Raw genomic sequence first — 16,618 nt, 5'->3', positions numbered from 1 at the left:
TAATCAGTACTCAGCACTGCTTTTAAACGTACAAGAAAGCAGAAAAAAACAAAAAACAAACAAAAAACAAAACAAACAAAAAACCCAAACAAAAAAAAAAAAAAAAAAAAACAGCCCTGAATTGGAAACAGAAAGCGGCTTTAAAAGGAAGACAAAAAGATTCTTGATCTTAAAAGTAGCATTTTTTGTACTCTGCTTAGTAAAATGCTCATTGAGAGAAATCTCCTCAGAAAACAAAGGATGGCAGAGCTTGATGAGCACCAAATATAGAAAGTAAAATACTTTTTAAACTGATTGTGTGGCATGACTTAGAAATAAGAAAGGTAGTACTGGTAATGTGGAAGGACAGAAGATGGTGTGAATTGAAGGCACTGCTTTAGACCTCAAGTGAAACATCCTTACCCCATTTTACTGGAAACAAGTGCAGTACACGAGGAAAAAAAAAAAAAAAGCACAGGCTGTGCTCATTTAAACCTTCCCTGTGCCACGGTGAGCGTGCTTAGTTTTTAGTCATCGTGAAAATCGTTTTGAGAAGAGCAAACATATTTGCAGAATAAACAGCTTGTCTTTGATTTCCAGGACTTTGGGGGAAGTTCCTGTCTAAAAGTTCGCATCGTCACATGGCGAAGCAAGTCAGAGCTCTCATCACTTTGGATTTCACTAGCAGAAAGTCCCCGGGGGACGGCCGCATGCCGTGCATTATTCACCCTGGTGGGTGCCGGACAGACAGCGGGCTCGCTTCAGACGCCGGCTGGGGCTGCAGGCTGCTCACACGGCGCGGTGCGAGCCGAGGGAAGGCACCGGGTGCCTGCGGGGCGCTTATTTCCCCCTTCCTCCCTTCCCCTCTCCCAGCCCTCCGCCGCACCGCCGTCTGGCCGTAGCAGCTGAACCAAAAAGCAGCGCTCAGCACCCAGCTCGTCGCTTTCCGCAGAAGCGGCGGACGAACCGAAGCAGCGAGCAGAGCGCAGGAAGGAGAGCTCCCTTTCCCCCGTACCCACCTCGGCAGCACCTCCCCGCCCGGCCTGGGGGGTCTGGGAGCCGAACCCACCCCTCTCCTCCCCGGGGGGGCCGGCTCGGGGAGGCGCCGAGGCCGGGCTCCTCCTCCCGGCCTCCGCTCTCAGTCCTGGAGCGCCGCTCGGCTGCCGCCACCTGCCCCGCCGCCGAGCCGCTCGCTGCTCCGAGCCCTCCTCCGCCGAGCCTCCGCCGCCGGCCTCCCAGCCTCGCCGCGGCTCAACCTGCCTCCGCGCTGGGCGGCGGGAGGGAAGAAGGCCGCCTCCTCCTCCTCCTCTTCTTCCTCCTCCTCCTCCTCCTCCTCCTGCTGCCGGTCCCGCGGCGGGCAGGCGGGATGATGGAGCCCCGCGCCTCCCGCAGCCTCCGCCCGCTGCTCAGCCTCCTCCTGCTGCTCGGAGCCCTCTGCCTGCCGCCAGGTGAGACGCTAACTCGGACGGCCGCTAGCTCGGGGGGCAGCCCGGCTCCTCTCCCCGCTCCCAGACCCCTTCTCCGCCCCAAAAACCTCCGAGGGGAGGCAGCGGTCGGGAGCCTCCCGGAGGCTCGCTCGAGGGGACCGCGACCTCCCCTCCGGGGGTCGCTCGGGGAGCGTCTTGGTGGCGAGGCGTCCGTCGGCTGTATTTATTTTATTTTATTTTATTTTGTAAATGCCGAGAGTGTGAAAGTCTGAGGGAGAGAAGCCGCGAAGTGAGGAGTTCTGCATTCGCCGTAGAGAGCCGGCTGGGTTATTCCTGTAGAAAGAGCGTCAGCCCGTGGTAGCGCTCTGCATTGCTCTAGAGGGGTGCCTCTGCCTGGATGTGCCGGCTGTTGCGAGGGCTCGGGCTTTGCACAAGGCTTGGAGTTGGCTTTTTTTTTTTTTTTTGTCTCGCTCCCGGCCCCTGCCGTGGTACTACGTGCTCTCCGGCTGGCCGTGTGCAGGCAGCGTGTCCTCACCGCACCGCAGAACAGCCCTTTAGGAGCCCTTTTCCTCCACCGCTGTAATTGCGTTTATTTAGTGCGAGCTTTGGGTAAGTAGGAAACCAGCTATGCCAGCGTAGCGAGGCTGCCAAAGCTTTAATTTCCTATTAGAATAGTTTTAAGTAAAAGCTCCAAACAGACCCAGAAGCAATAGGAGAAGCGTAAGCGATACGTCGAGCTGTTGTGCTGGGTTTTTGCCTTGGCGTTGCAGCACATAATCACCGTAAGACTTACATATGTAAGTCTCAGTGGCAGAGTACAGTGAATGCCGATTTATGTGATGTAGAGAAACTCTTCGGGAAGGATTGTGCGTTTCATGAAATTTTGAAGTCATGCGGAGCATCCAGAGAGATAAGCACCTCAGCTGAGAAGCAAGACGTGTCCCCTGTAGAGAGTTTTGTCCCACTTTCCTCCAACGTAAATAAGAAATGATCCTACCGACTGTGTGGCTGTCTACAGTTCCCTGCTGAAGGAAATCTGAATCATAAAAATACTTTACCTCAAGGGTTGCATTGATAGAGGTCTATAAAAAATGGAACTTGACCAGCTATTACATAAATAGGTTAGAGATAAACCGTTTCTCTAGGCAAACCTAGCTCTCTCTGCCCTTCATTTCTTCCTTGCCCTCTCAATGAGAAGCTCGGGGTAACTGCTCACAATGCAGGCAGATAAACAGGGGCAGAAAACAGCCCCACCCCAGCTTAGAAAACTTTCCCAGCCATACTGCAAATGCTGGGAAAACTGATTTGAGCCTCTAGTTCTCGATTTATTGTGCTGAGGACAAAAGATACTTAAAAAACACAGTATCTTTCAAAAGATTTTGGTATTACTATGTATTTCATATCTCTTTCTCCTTGCTATCTCAGCTGTTTCATTCTGATTTGCTGTCATTCACCACAAATTCTGGATATATTACTCTCTCACTACGGTTGGCTTTTTGGCAGTTCCATTTCAGGTTTGCATATGGAAAGCAATAGGTAAGATATTAAAAGCATATTAAAAGTTGACATACATCAAGTGTAGGTTTCTCCAGCAATACTTAGGCTGGTTAGGAATTCCTGTGAGAAACATTGAGGTTTTCATCTCAGAATATACTGCCTAGGTAGTTCTCCATTTAAAAAGAGAGAGGTGGTCCAAATCCTGGTTTGGTGCCAGGAGTCTAACTGTAGGTCAGACTAAATAAGAATACCAATTAAAATCTCAGGCTCTTCTGGAGAAGACGACTGTATGTGGGAAAAGTCAACTCTTAATCAAGAGCTAACCACAATCTCTGTGATGCTTCCTCCTCCCTCCTGCTTTCTAGTGGATGATAATTATAAGGATGAGCCTCTCGTTTCGTGTCCTGTTACTAAAGATTGGTTGCATACTACTGTATTGTGTAATGGTAGTAAGACTGCAGTATGTAGTCTTCTCATTTGCAGGATGCTTACTGTGTTCTCACTCCTGGCTCTTTTTTTTTTTTTTTCCTCCTGGTATATCTGGCATGATGTTGATCTAAGGAAACCGGTTTTCTGTACTAAGATCTGGAGTTCACATGACTTTTCTGACACTGGGGTGAGGAAACCTCCATATGGTGTTTGGTACATATTTATTTTGATACGCTGTTTCTGTAGTCCAGTACACAAACAGACTTGTTTTTAAGTGAGCTAGGAGTTGTTAAATCATTTGTTTTGGGAAGTGTTTGACTTGTTTATAAAACCTTTTGTTTCTTCTTTTGGTAAGAATATACTAGAAAAGTCTTGCAACATATGTTCTTTTCTTCTTGTGCTGTCCCCTTGTCTGCTGGTTTTCTAGCACTTCTCATAAGGCAGAAAGCAATAATAGAAATCATCTAGGTCTGTAGGTCTCTGAAATTTCAGAGTGAATGAAACTAAATCCTTCAGTTCCTTAAAGGACCCAGCCCATTTTTTTTTTAACTGAAAAAAATACATTTTGTTATGTTCTTAGGATAAATACCTCTGTGGTAAGTCATGTTTAATGCCAAGATAGGTTGGGAGGTGGAAATAAGCTGTGCTAGAGTAAATACCCCTAGTTACAGTACCATCCATTCTCTTTAGTGAAAGTAATCTAGGACACTAACCTGTAACCCTAGGGAAAACAGTTTCAGCTGTCTTAATTCTAGAACTAAAACTATTTGTTGGTTTATCTCCATCTGAAAGTTTGGGGGAACTGAATCTCTAATATCTGTGCAAGCTGACGCATGAAGGGGAAAATGAAGAAAATGCCATTACTTTACATAATGCAAATTACATCTGTGCAATCAGGATAAGCCTATCTTCTCCATTTTCTTACAGATACCCTACTTCTGTAATGTGGTTTGTAGTCTTGTGCTGTTGAGTGCTTGCTGCAGATTTTCCAAATGTCATATCTTTTAACACGTAGTACCAAAGGACCTAATGTAAAAACAAGGATTACTGTAGTGGCAATAGTTTTAATGTGCTTACCAGCCGTACCACATTCCACCACCATGGGGTTTTATTAGATTACTACCATGGGGACTTTATGGAGAGTATTTTTTATTATTTTTTGGACAGTTGGAGTTATTTGGGGCTGATTATTGAGCCTGTAGCGAAACAAAAACAGATTGCAAAGCAGGGAGCTGGCTGTGGGGGAGCCAGGCCTGTCTGAATGCACTTTGAACCCATTTACAGTTGAGAGACCAAATGAGTTGACTCTGTAGGAGCTCCAACTCATAACAAAATTTCCTGATAGTTGATGATTAATATTTGATCTCTGTTTTTTGTGACCCGCACTATATGACCATAATCATGATAATCAGAGGTGGGCTGGCTCTGGGTCTGGTTTGCAGTGCTGTTGTTCCACTGCTGTTTCACACCTTCACCTTTTTTTTTTCTTTATATTACCACACTGACTGTGGAAACTGTGTTTTCATACCACTAGTAATGTTTTTTAGTATGGTCTTGTTCAATTCTGGAGACTCTGATACATGGCTAGACTTTATGTACCGGCTTTTGAGAGATACTGCTGTACATAAACCCCATGATCTCTGTTCAGTGCTCCTCAAGGTTCTTCTGGGTTGTCTGGTAGATAGCTCTTTATTTTGGTAATACATTTTTTTTAATAGAAGATGTATGTAAACTGTAAGGTAGTGCCTGTAAGAGAATTGAGCACCTGTTGCAACATGCTGGTTTCTCTTGAGCTCCTCTGCTTTCAAGAAAAATAGTTATGCTTCCATGCACCAATGCTCGAATGAGAGAATCTTCAAGAAGTGTAAATGCTGTGGGGTGATAATTAGAATTGACTCGAGCAGAACGTGATTTTTTCCAGGGAAAAGTGAACATTAGTTCATTTGATTTGAGCACTCCCCTTGATTTGAAATTATCTTCCCTGAAGACAAGGCTTTGACCTACACATTCTTTATCTTGGTATCTTCTCCCTATTAAGAACAGTATGAATATTAAAGGAGGCTGTACATTTCTGTCTCTAATATGCTTGAAAATGAATCTCATCTCTTTATATAAGAGATTGAAGCACAGCTAGTGTGCTGACAATCCACTGCTGGCAGCAATCAGATCAAGTTTCTATCCTTTTTTTTTCCTTTTCTGATTTTTTTTCTTTTTTTTTTTTTGCTTGGTTTTCTTCTTTTTCAATGTGTTCTGTTGAGGGTGGTTTGAATCATAGTCGATCCTACCCAAGTGGATGTTAATCCACTGCTCTAAGGTGGCGGCTCGTTTGAGGAATATCTGCCTAGCTTGAGATAAAATTGCTTTCCTTATCATAGATACAGGTCTCTAGAAAGGCAAATAAGTATTTATTTATTAAAACAACTCCTCTTTCTCCTGAGCTGGTATTTTTTTGTTGATAAGAAATATTCCTTTTTTGGGAGGAAAAAAGGGAGAAATTGATAAAACTGTGGAGATGGAAAGTGCATGGAGCTTTAGGGTATGATTTTTGGAGGTTATCAGGGGTTAGAACAGTTCTGTAATGTTTGGTTAGAAAGCATTTGAAGTGCTTTCAATAGCAATGGAAGTACTAAGCTGTTTCCCTGATAACAAGCAAAAAGTGCAGTCAGTGATTTAATGAGTGTTTCCACAGTCTGTGTATCTGCATCATCTGTTTTCAATTAGGTCGTACTATGTATAGTTAACCTCTTATTGTGGAAGGAAAACTGCAAATACTTCAACACCTTTCATGTGTTTTATTGTTTGCTGCAGTAGTCCAGTCTGTAGAATTTCCTAGTGGATACCGGTTATGGCAATCTGAGCCCTAAAGGAAAGTGCTCAAACACCGGTAAAATATTAAGCATCTCCTTAGGTCTCATGGAGTGCAGGAATCTTCAGGTTTGGAGTCCTGGGGAATTGGTGGTGTTTCAGCACGCGTTGGGTGCTCTGTATGGTGGCTGTGCCCCTGCGTAGCTCTGTCCCACAGCCTGCCTATCTGGTAGGCGAGTCCTCGCTGTCCTGGCTGGCGTCTTGTGGTGGTGGAGTTTTCTATTTCTTTTAAAATAGAAAACTGCCCATAGTTCAGTTCTTTTAAATTGAGGAGATTTTTGGCAGCTAATTCAATAGAGGGAGCTCCGCTACCTTACTGTTAGAAGCTTGAAGCATCTTTGTGCTTTTCTCAGACCTCAGGCTTCAGGTTGAAAGAAGTGTTTAAAAAAAGGCCTGTGTTTCTTAACAGTGTTCTGTGGCATCAGGCTTTTGTTTTTTGAAGGCATTCTACTTTCATCACAGACTTCCTGTTGCATGAGGAAGAAGGAAGGACAAAACTGAGTCACACAGATAGGCAAATCCGAAGAGGTGACTCAGTTATGGAGCGTTCTCTTGTGCAGCAAGGCATTGCAGGTTTTTTAAAGGGATGCATTACAGAACTAGTTTTCTTATTGACATCTGAAGAGGGCTTCACGGAGAAATGCAAAATGAATTTAGAATAAAAAGAGGGTACTCTCAAAGAGCTAAGAATGGTGTTGGACAAAACAGGGTACAAACAAGGTAAGGGAATGACTGTATTCAATAGCTGTTGTGGCAAGGAAGATCTTGAACACTTCCAGCAGCACTGACAAAGTAGGACCTTTATTTAACAAAAATAAGTTCTAGGATCGTAAAGAAAAACTGGAAATACACTGTTCTGTAAACAGACTCTGAATTATAGCAAAAAAAAAGCCACCTTAGGGATGTGCTCATATGCTTTTAACCCATTTTGTGTCTCTAATATACAATTGGCTAAATGCAGAAAGCCAGTAACTGTTCTGCAAACTTTGGACTTTGTATTTCTGTTGGGTTCAGTTCTTTTTTTTCTGATATTATTTCTCATCAGACTATTTTGAGATTAGCTATGAAGCCTCATTAAATGCCAGCCCCTTCTATTAAAATTAAAATTCCTTTTAATTCAAGTTGACTTAAGTAAACTTGTAATGAACTCAGCATTATTCTTATCCTGCACAAATGCCCTTTGTCATTTGACTTGCTGTAGAAACTACCTATTTTTTCCCAAATTTTTCAATTTAACTAGAGAAAATGACCCTAGATATTGGATTATAAAATAGATGAAGCTTGTGTACAGCTAGAGTTAAACATGGTATTTTATATGGCTGACATATACTCATTTCAGTGCTGTTTCTTTTTTGTTTGTTTGTAATAAGTAGAGCAACTTATTTTTCAGGAACTCTGACTTGAGTGAGTTAACCATGCTGGCCAGGAAGAGTTGCTAATCTTCATATATTAGAAGGACAAATAAGGGCTGAGGCATGTTATCTATGGAGTGGAATGGTAAGCTTTCACATAAGGCTCTGTAACTGAGTATCTTAAAGAGAATACTCAGTTTAAATTGGGGTTAAAGCGATGTACAGTTGAATGCAAGTGAAAGGTTATAATATTATTTTTGCGGCATGAGCTTCTGAAATGTTCAGTTGCTGTTATGTAGGATATTAGCGTAGGGTATTAGTCCATTTTGGGATGCAATTTTGCTTCGTGAAATCTAGAAAAAAGCATGCATTTAGCTGAGTGAATTCTGTTACCCATTCAGATAAAATTGTGTTCGTTGGCTTGTTCTAGTGGTTTTGGAGAGTGCAGATTAATGTAACGTCTGTTACATACAAAGCCATATATAGAACAAAAAATTAAGGATGAGGAACTGAGTTTTTAGGCAGTATTTGGGGAACTTCAGTACAGGCATGTAATTTCAGAAGAGAAAAGAGTTCTGAATTTATTCCTTCATTCTTGGTAGTTTACATCAAGTACTATAAAAAGTGCTTGCATATATACAAGATAATAGGATAAGTATTACATATTAAAATTAACTCATTAATATCGACGCAACATTATGAGGTTTGCCTTCGCAAACTGGGAAAGTTTTAAGTTTCTGACACTGACAGCTAGTGACGTAAATCAAGAAAGTATTTGGCACTTTCACTTGATGGCTTGAAAAGTAGACAATGGGATAATTTTTCCAACTTTAATTCATGACTGAAATTTTTGTCAAGTTTTTTTTAAACGTTACTCCTCACTTCTCAAGCAACTTTTACTGCTAATCTTGAACCTTGTCTACACAGAAGTAATATGGAGATCAGTATTGTGAACATCCCCCCAGTTTCCATTTTATATTAGTAAATTACATTTCTTACTGTGGGGTTCTTGTGCTTGTAAGAGCTCTTACTAATAGAGAACTGGCTGTGCAGACAGATCTGCAGATTTAAATAGCCAACATTAATATAAGCAAATAATGACAGTGACTTCACATTGCATACAGTTACATTTTGCATCTTTCTGTTGTCAGAAAAGGTGTTGGTTTATTCTTCATCAAATATTTTAAACTTTCTGAAAATATTTTGCCATAGTAGTTTAGCTCTTGCCATGGCTTCTGTAACTCTAAGGGTTTTGCCTTTTGAAGGGGCACCCGTTCCGTGGTTCAGTTTCACCTTACTCATCACACATAGCTGAGTGATGCAACGTGTTCTGCCTTAGCTTTGAAGTTTAAGTCCTTAAGTATAACCTTTACTCCCTAGGTTTAACCCTGGTTAATGTGTGGTGCCCCACAGCAGCAAATTCCTAAGTGTCTACGTGCATATCTGATGTCTGAGTGTGTCTCCTGAAAGCTCATCTGCAAGTTTGGTAAGGGTCAGGGTCTGGTATTTCATCTAAACTCAGTTGTGTCTGCAGGTCATTACTTGTCAGTCCTTATCACTTTAAGAACCCTGCGGTATTAAATCAGAGACTTCTGTCTGTCTTCTTCAGGGAAGGAGTCTAAAACTTTTGAGATGCTAAGAAAATAACTGTTGTGTTGTGAGGGTGATAACCAACCATGCGTGCACTAGAAGATGCAAGTGAGCCCTCTTTCAGCAGAGATTCACAGAATCCATCAATTCACATATCAAAATGTTTATCTATCTGAGGGCTGTAAGAGGTGTATTGTGGCTGTATGAGAGCCAAGCGGATAGAAGCTGGGAATGATGCCTTGTTGTAGGGGGGGGGAGTGGGGATGGAGCTGGGTGTCAGGGTGTGCTGGCTGCCACCTTGCCACAGCTGGTGCTGTGGAGGCACTCTTGGACAGCATGCAGGTGAAGAGCCAGAGGGCAGAAAAACTCTGTAGCAGTGGTCAGCTCCAGTGTCCGTGGTGGCAGGCAAAGGATCCATGTTCTTCCCAAGCTTGACAAATTCCCTGTTTTTGCTAGGGGCATACTTACCCTCTGAACTGCTGCAGAGAGCTATCTGCTTGCTTTAGGGGTGTCACTTTGTTCTCCGGCTCTGGATGGTGTGTGAAGAGCTCCATGGGTTGCTTTTTTATCGTTATTTCCATCTGTGAGTACAGCAGTGATAAAGAAAGATGGGCTTCGGCGTACTCGGTATGCTCATGATCTCTGGCTCTGTTTCCATTACATCAGATGCGGAGGGCATAGAGAAATGAATAAAGCAGTGTATTTCTTTAATGAATACTGAATGGGTGAGTGTGAGCTGGCAGAAGCTTCATCCAGAAAGAAGTCGGGTGTTGTGAGGGATGACATCCGCACACATGGTAGGAGAGGCAGGTGAATCACTTTTTTTTTAGCTGGAATTCAAAGTCCAATTTCATGAGATTGAAGTTGATATTTTACCTCAATAGCTTATTAATTTTTCTGGGCAGACATAGTGTTTCAACTGTTGCTTGAAACAAATTACTGTTGTGGATTTGTATCTAGTTACTCCTGAGGCCCAGATAATAGCTTTGGAAATAGCACATTTGGAAAGTGCTTTGCATAAGCATATATAAAAACCTAGCCTTCTTAGTATGGCAGGGTGCCTTGCTTTAGGTGTGGATTCAAATTCACAACAGGCTCACAAATCATTGTTTTTTTTTTTTTCTTTTAGCTGGTTGCTAGTCTTCCTTCAAGATGTTGTAATCTGTAAACAGCAATGACAGTTCTAGGAGTCTTTTCATGCGAGTGTGAAAGAGCAGAACACAGGCATGCTGGAGACCATGGCTCCTTGTGAGGAGGATTTTTTTTTCCTGTGATAGAATAAATATTTGTTACTTTTTTCAATGTACTGTACAACACAGCTTTTTTCATAACCACAGAAGGAGGTTAGTGGTTTATAATCTGGATATTCTGTGACAGAGCATAGTAAACTGTATATAAATCTAGAAGTGAAGATTTTAATAGAAGCTTTAATGGGAGTATTGCAATATTTTTTTTCCTGCTGAAATTTTTTGTAAAGTCTGGATTTTTTTCCATTTTTTCTTTAAAGATGGACCATCACTACCTTTAGGAAGGCAGAGAAGGAAAGGTACTAGGAAAAATAAATGTTTTATCTATGCTTACATTTATTCAAAACATGATGCTAAGACCTAAATTTTCTGTTAATGAAACACTTGGCTTAGCAATTTCCCAGTATCTTCCACAATGATAACTTTAAAAAGCAAAACAACAACAACAAAAATACACACAAACTTTAATTCCATTTGCTTAGGTAAGATGGAGGACCGGTTGATTTTTTTTAATTATTTTTTTTTGACATTTTAGAAAATAAAGTTTATTTAAGGAAAGAGGAAAGTGATCAGTGATCCCTCAAGTAATTTAAAGTTTCATAGGTTTTCTGTGGATATGCCAGGCTTTTCAAACAGCATTCTTCTGCCCACAGACATCACTATTTTGAACTGAGACTGGCAGTGGCTTGGGAGAGGTCACTTTGCAAGTTGTTTGTTTCTGTTTTCATTTTTTTTTTTTCCTTGCATATGTCAGCAGTCCCATGCTGCTAAGCTAGGGTGGTAAGTACCACAGCTTTCATTTCACTTGGGAGTATTTGAGTGGTCTAACAAACTCTGGTACTCAAGTGGTAGAAAAAATGATTGAGTTTTTTGTTTCTTGTGGCAATTTCAAACATTGTGAGCCCTTGGTGGCCTTTGGCTCCTCAGTAAAGCCATAAATGGAAGGCCAGAAGGGTTTTGTTTTTTTTATGTGCTGCTTCTGCAGCAGACATACATCCTTGATAATGGCTGTTGCCATTGTTTGAGTCCATGGTGCTTAGCCTTGCACGAATTGCATTTGCAGACATAGCATGTTAAAGAGCTCTCCTGTCTCAGACTAGCCAAACTGCACTAGAGGCTGGGCAGGAGGGAGCTGTGGTGTGATGAGCACCTGAAAATCATATGCGCCCATCAGGACTGGGAGCAGGAGCAGCATGTCCTCCAGAAAGGGATTTCTGCTCTGCAGCAGGAAAGGGCTGGGCTGAGCACTGGTGACTGTCTGTGTATTGCCAGCTGCAATCTCTTCTGCTGATGGCATGTGTGTGTGGATGCTTTAGAAGTGTGTGAAGCGAGCCAGCATGCTGATTCACACTGGAAGAAGCTGTTTGCTTTTCTGCTGTTTTATATTGAGGGGAATCTGAACTTCTTTCCAAGTTTGTAGAAAAAGAAAAAAGATTACAAAAAAGGAATACTGAAATTCTTACCATACGATTTCAATCTTTTCAGCATGATGCTTAAGAAGTGTTGAGAACAGTGGTTTAAAGAAAACAAAATTACCTGAGAGAGGCTTTTTTGATTTATAAGCTGCACTTGAACATCAAAAGGTATTTGGGAGCATTTCAGGCTGAGAAATAGAAAATGTCTTTTTGCTAGCATATTTTGTTTGCTAAACTTCACTTGTTGCCTAGTACATCTCTCTGATTTTAGTTTTGGGGAGCAGAGGCTTTAGAACTTATAACAATTAAGGAAAGCTGAAGTACTGCAAGAACGGTTCTTTGAATCGTTGAGATGTATTAATGTGAAAAGGAAGCTGTACTCTTTCTGTTTTGTTTTGAATTTAAAAGTTCAGTTTTCTCCCACTACTCTGTACGCAAGTGCTCCTGTCTGGATCACAGATGAGTTATAGCGGAAAGAGAAGCTTGATGTCAGTAACTGCAGGCCAGACCAAAGATGTGAGTCACCATCTCCACAGGGAGCGGCGTGCACAGGTGGAAGACAAATTGCTTACTTCCATGTGACAAATTCGGTGTACCCATCAGGCCTGCAGGAAGAAACCACGGAATGGGGCCTTTCAGTGGCGACCAAGAGGGATGAAACTTCTTTTGACAAGCCCTGTGAAAGGACGCTGCCAGGAAAGGCAGTAACGAGATCAAATCGTCTGCTGTTTTGGTGACCAGAAGGAGCTGCACCTCATGCATTTTTGTCAGAGACTTGCACATCTGAATTTCTGGAGAGCAGCCAGCTTAACCTGAGGGAAACCACGCTTTTGGCTCTCCCTTGTCAAATCCACTCCTGCCGAGAAGATGGCGGGCAGTGGCTGGGGGAAGCCGAGAGCCCCAGCTTCGTCAGTGCAGAGCAAGCGCAGGCTGCCTCATGGCAGTGTGTGGCCCACAGGCCTGTTGGGTCGGAAATTTGAAGGTAAGTCTTCTGCACAGCAGCACTGCTTGAGGTTTTGCTGGCAAGGGAAGTGAGTTGTGGAGGGAGAGAAGCAAGCTTTCTGTGGAAGCTTTCTGGAAAGTTCTTGGGGTTAAGGTGGATCTTCTGAACGAGTGTTTTAAGGGAGTGGAGCAGAAGACAGTAGCAGGGACCACACAAAGAAGGGGAAAAACAGCTTTCATGACAAGTGGTTTCTGCTTTTCTTTCTCCATATCACTGCATTCTGTCTTTGGTTTGGCATGTACTCTGCCTCCTCCCCTTCCTTCTATCTGCTGTAATTGGCATCATCCTTCATCGAGACTGTGTGCTGCCACACCACCACCCTCAGCAACATGTCCACGCTCCCGTTAGTCATACAGCACAGTGCTGTTTCCAGCCTCGCCAAGATGCCCATTTCCCCACCATGACTTCTTCAGGCTGAAGTGGAGAAGTAGCTGGAGAAGAGGCTAAAGTGTTCCCACATGGCACCTACGTGGGCTGTACGTAGGCTGCTCACTGTCAGGGCCAACATGTCCTTCCTGAGGAGCCCTCCCTCTTCTGCTCCTGGGTCACCTCAGATAACCTAAATGCTGCTTGTGTTGAGAGACTTTTTTTGGGTGTGGGGGAAAGCCTTAATACTTTCATCAAGTCTTTGCAAGTTGTTTTGTGTATGAAGTAAAGTGCCTGGAAAGTATGTCATATGCTAAGTGTAATCGTTATTTGACCTAAATGTCTTACTCTGTCCTTAGTGAGCTTTCGGATTCTCTCTAGAGTAAGACACACCTTATGCTGTGATCATTTAAGATGTTCCTTAGATGAGAAGATCCTGAGCAAATAAGCCTTTAATCTTACAATAAATTAATTCAAATTCCAAAGAAATACTAGTTGTTTAATATGAAGACTGTAATAAATATAGCTGTATGACTCCTTGCTAATGAAATTGCAGTGGCCAGCTATTTTTCTAGTCTGAGCCTTGGCATGTGACTGAATTGGGAAGCTTCAGACTGCTTGCTTGTCTTTTAAGTTGATGTTGTATGTCTATGATTGAAACTGCGTTAAGTTGCAAAATCTTGAAATTAGGCTGACTCGATAATCTCGGGCCATGATCCAGCACATATTTGAACATCCAGATTTGAAATTATTCAAGTAATTATGTTCTTAAAGAATAAATTTTTAGACTAGAGGCAGCGTGGTCCTTGCAGAGAGGACCCACAAAGACACAATAAGCAGTAACTGGTGGCTTGAAGTCTGCTATGATCCTGGATGTCTGTGAGTTTAGTGTGTTTCTGCTCCTTGCTGAAGATGTCTGGCTAGCACAACTCAGAGGAAACAATTTAGGCGGGGGCTCTCATTTTGCTTAGGTTCAGTCTTCCAAAGTATGATGCAAGTGGTAATTCACCTCTTCTGCTGACTTTTTAAGCCTCTGTGTTCAAATTGCACACACATGGTTTTTCCATGTGTAAAATATAATATATGAGAGAGGATTTTTTTTATGCCTGTCAGCAGGGAATATGCAGCTTACTAAGATTTCTTGAGTATAATTTTAAATGGAGAAAATGCTTCTATATAAACTGAGATTATCTCATCACAATTTTTTTTATGACTGTTAATTAAAATGTGAGGAAATCCTTTAGAACAGATTTGCAGTTTTGAGTCTTTTATGAGACTTAATGTGAGAGATCCATTTTATAGTTATGCCTTCTTATTAGTTTTGAGATTAGGATATATTTAAATGCATGGCTATCAAGTCCTGTGATGATAACTTGTTTGTTTTGCAGTGTAGATTAATTCAGTTATGGTCCCATTTGTGTGTTGTTTGTGCCCCACTTTTCAAAGAGATATTGTAATTTCTATTTAAAATAAACTCTCCAAATAGTTCTAATTTGAACATGTATTTTTCAATATTAACCTTCAGTGAAGAATATTTTAGATTATTGTGAATAATGACCATCTAAGTTGTTCTAACTCCTTCTGAAAATACATTTTTAGCAGACTGGAAGACTGCAAAACCTAAGTAAAGGAAGGATTGCCGTGACTAGCTTCAGGATGCTGATGTCGAGATATTTTTAAATGATTTTAATGGAAAACTGTAAGATCTTGGGTCACAGTGCATAGCCTTGTGATAGAAAGCAAGAAAGCTTACTGGGAGAAAAGAGAACTTACTTAACACCAGTAAGTGCCCTTTTCTCTTAGCAGCAGACATGTATGTCACTGGAAGATTGATTTGCCTGAGTTTTTGAAACCAGAAGGCACTGTGCCTAGCTCTGGCGTGGTGCCTTCTACTTGAACTTTGTGCTCAGGGTAAAGCAAGAATGAGAAGAAATTCATTTAACACCATTCAGAACTGCTTTTTGGCTTGCCCTAACCATGCCTATAGTATCACGACAACATGAATCTTTTAATCACAGGCTTATCTGTCATCTCAGACATCACCTCAAAGTTGTTTAATTGCAGAATTTTCCAGACTAGGAATAATTGAGGCATGGGGACAGGTGATTAGCTGTAAATTGCAAGGGAAGTCAGACTATCAGAAGTGAACGTGGTGAGGATTCCAAGTCCCTTTGCTTCGTCTCATCTGTGTGCACACGTGTGGAGAGCCTTGTGCTCTAGGCCGGCAGGAGGCTATGGGAAGGAAAGAAGGATGCTCTTGTTTTCTCCCTGTGGGTCATTAAACACAGACTTTGCTTTTTGTGAAGATCTGGAGAGGACACCATCAGATAAAGGGTGACATTGATCATGAATATAATGAGCTAACCCAAGCACTAGTGTGGATGCACTTACTCTAGCAGGCCTCACTACTAAAAGCAAAGCAGGGGTGAAGAGGAGGGAGGGAGAACTGTTTGATATGCTGGCAGTAGTGCACATGCTGATAGGAGCTGTGTTTATATTAGCAGACTATTCTGATACAGCTAATTAATCAGAATTTGACTACCAAACTATGTGTCAGAGGCTGTGGTCCTTTTGCAGGTGCTAAAGGAGAAAACAGAATGGGTGGAGTCCGTTGCTAATGCTTACCAGAGGCAAGGTGTCAAAGGAGTTGCAGCTTTATTTACCCGTAAGCAGAAGGAGAAAATTGAGACCAGAAGTTGAAACAAGGAGAGAAGGGAGACATTTTATTAAGAGAATAAATGGGAAGGAGAGAGGAGGGGTGAAAAAAGAGTTGGAGTGTTTTTTTTGTGCGCCTCCTGAGAGAAAGGCCGAACTCTCCTGAGAGAACTCCCAGGTTCCCTCTCAGAAAAGCCTTATGGGGTAGTTCCTTTTGTTTCCATTCTTGCACCAGGGAGAAGTTACTTGTGGTTACTTTTGATTTCAACAGTTAAAATAAGATTATAGTCTTCCTGAAGTGACTTTCGCATCTCACGTAGTGCCTTGCCTACAAAATGATTTTGGTCTTGTACCTGTTTGTACAGATTTGTGACTTTTGGGTTCATGTTTTAGCTTAGACAAGTGGCTGTTGATTTAAGCTAGTGATGTTCTTTGCTTTTTGTGTTTCCCATTGAAAACTGTTTATTTAGGGATGGGTGGTGGTGGTGGGGAATACGTCTAGCAGAGTTTGGGGAAGGGAGGAGGGGATAGTATAGAATTACAGAATATCCCAAGTTGGTAGGGACTCACAAGGACCATCGAGTCCAACTCCTGGGTCCCCAATGGACCACACAAAAAATCAGACCTTACGTCTGAGACCATAGTCCAAAACGCTTCTTAAACTCTGACAGTCTTGCTGTCATGACCACTGCCCTGGGGAGCCTGTCCCAGTGCCCGACCACCCTCTGGGTGCAGACCCTTTCCCTAACACCCAGCCTGACCCTCCCCTGTCCCAGCTCCATGCAGTCCCCTC

The 16,618-nt window shown here is 42.4% G+C and overlaps 1 protein-coding gene across 6 annotated transcripts in view; it reads left to right on the top strand.

Annotated features, from left to right (window-relative positions):
• Window positions 1-673: 673 nt before the first annotated feature.
• The window catches only part of ALCAM (activated leukocyte cell adhesion molecule), a 118,194-nt gene continuing 102,249 nt past the window's right edge, over window positions 674-16,618 (top strand). For 4 of the 6 annotated variants that reach the window (XM_083821347.1, XM_083821343.1, XM_083821348.1 and 1 more), the window contains exon 1: window positions 674-1,427. In XM_083821347.1, coding sequence (XP_083677473.1) covers window positions 1,346-1,427 — 82 coding nt within the window. In that variant the 5' untranslated portion in view covers window positions 674-1,345. Of the gene's footprint in view, window positions 1,428-11,335; window positions 12,784-16,618 lie in introns of those variants that run through there. The other 2 variants (XM_083821350.1, XM_083821345.1) reach the window with 2 other exon arrangements.

This window comes from Anser anser, assembly GCF_964211835.1.
Source record: "Anser anser genome assembly, chromosome: 1".
Classification (NCBI taxonomy): domain Eukaryota; kingdom Metazoa; phylum Chordata; class Aves; order Anseriformes; family Anatidae; genus Anser; species Anser anser.
Note: the sequence above shows the minus strand (reverse complement) of the source record. Positions and strands in the feature narration are given on the sequence as shown.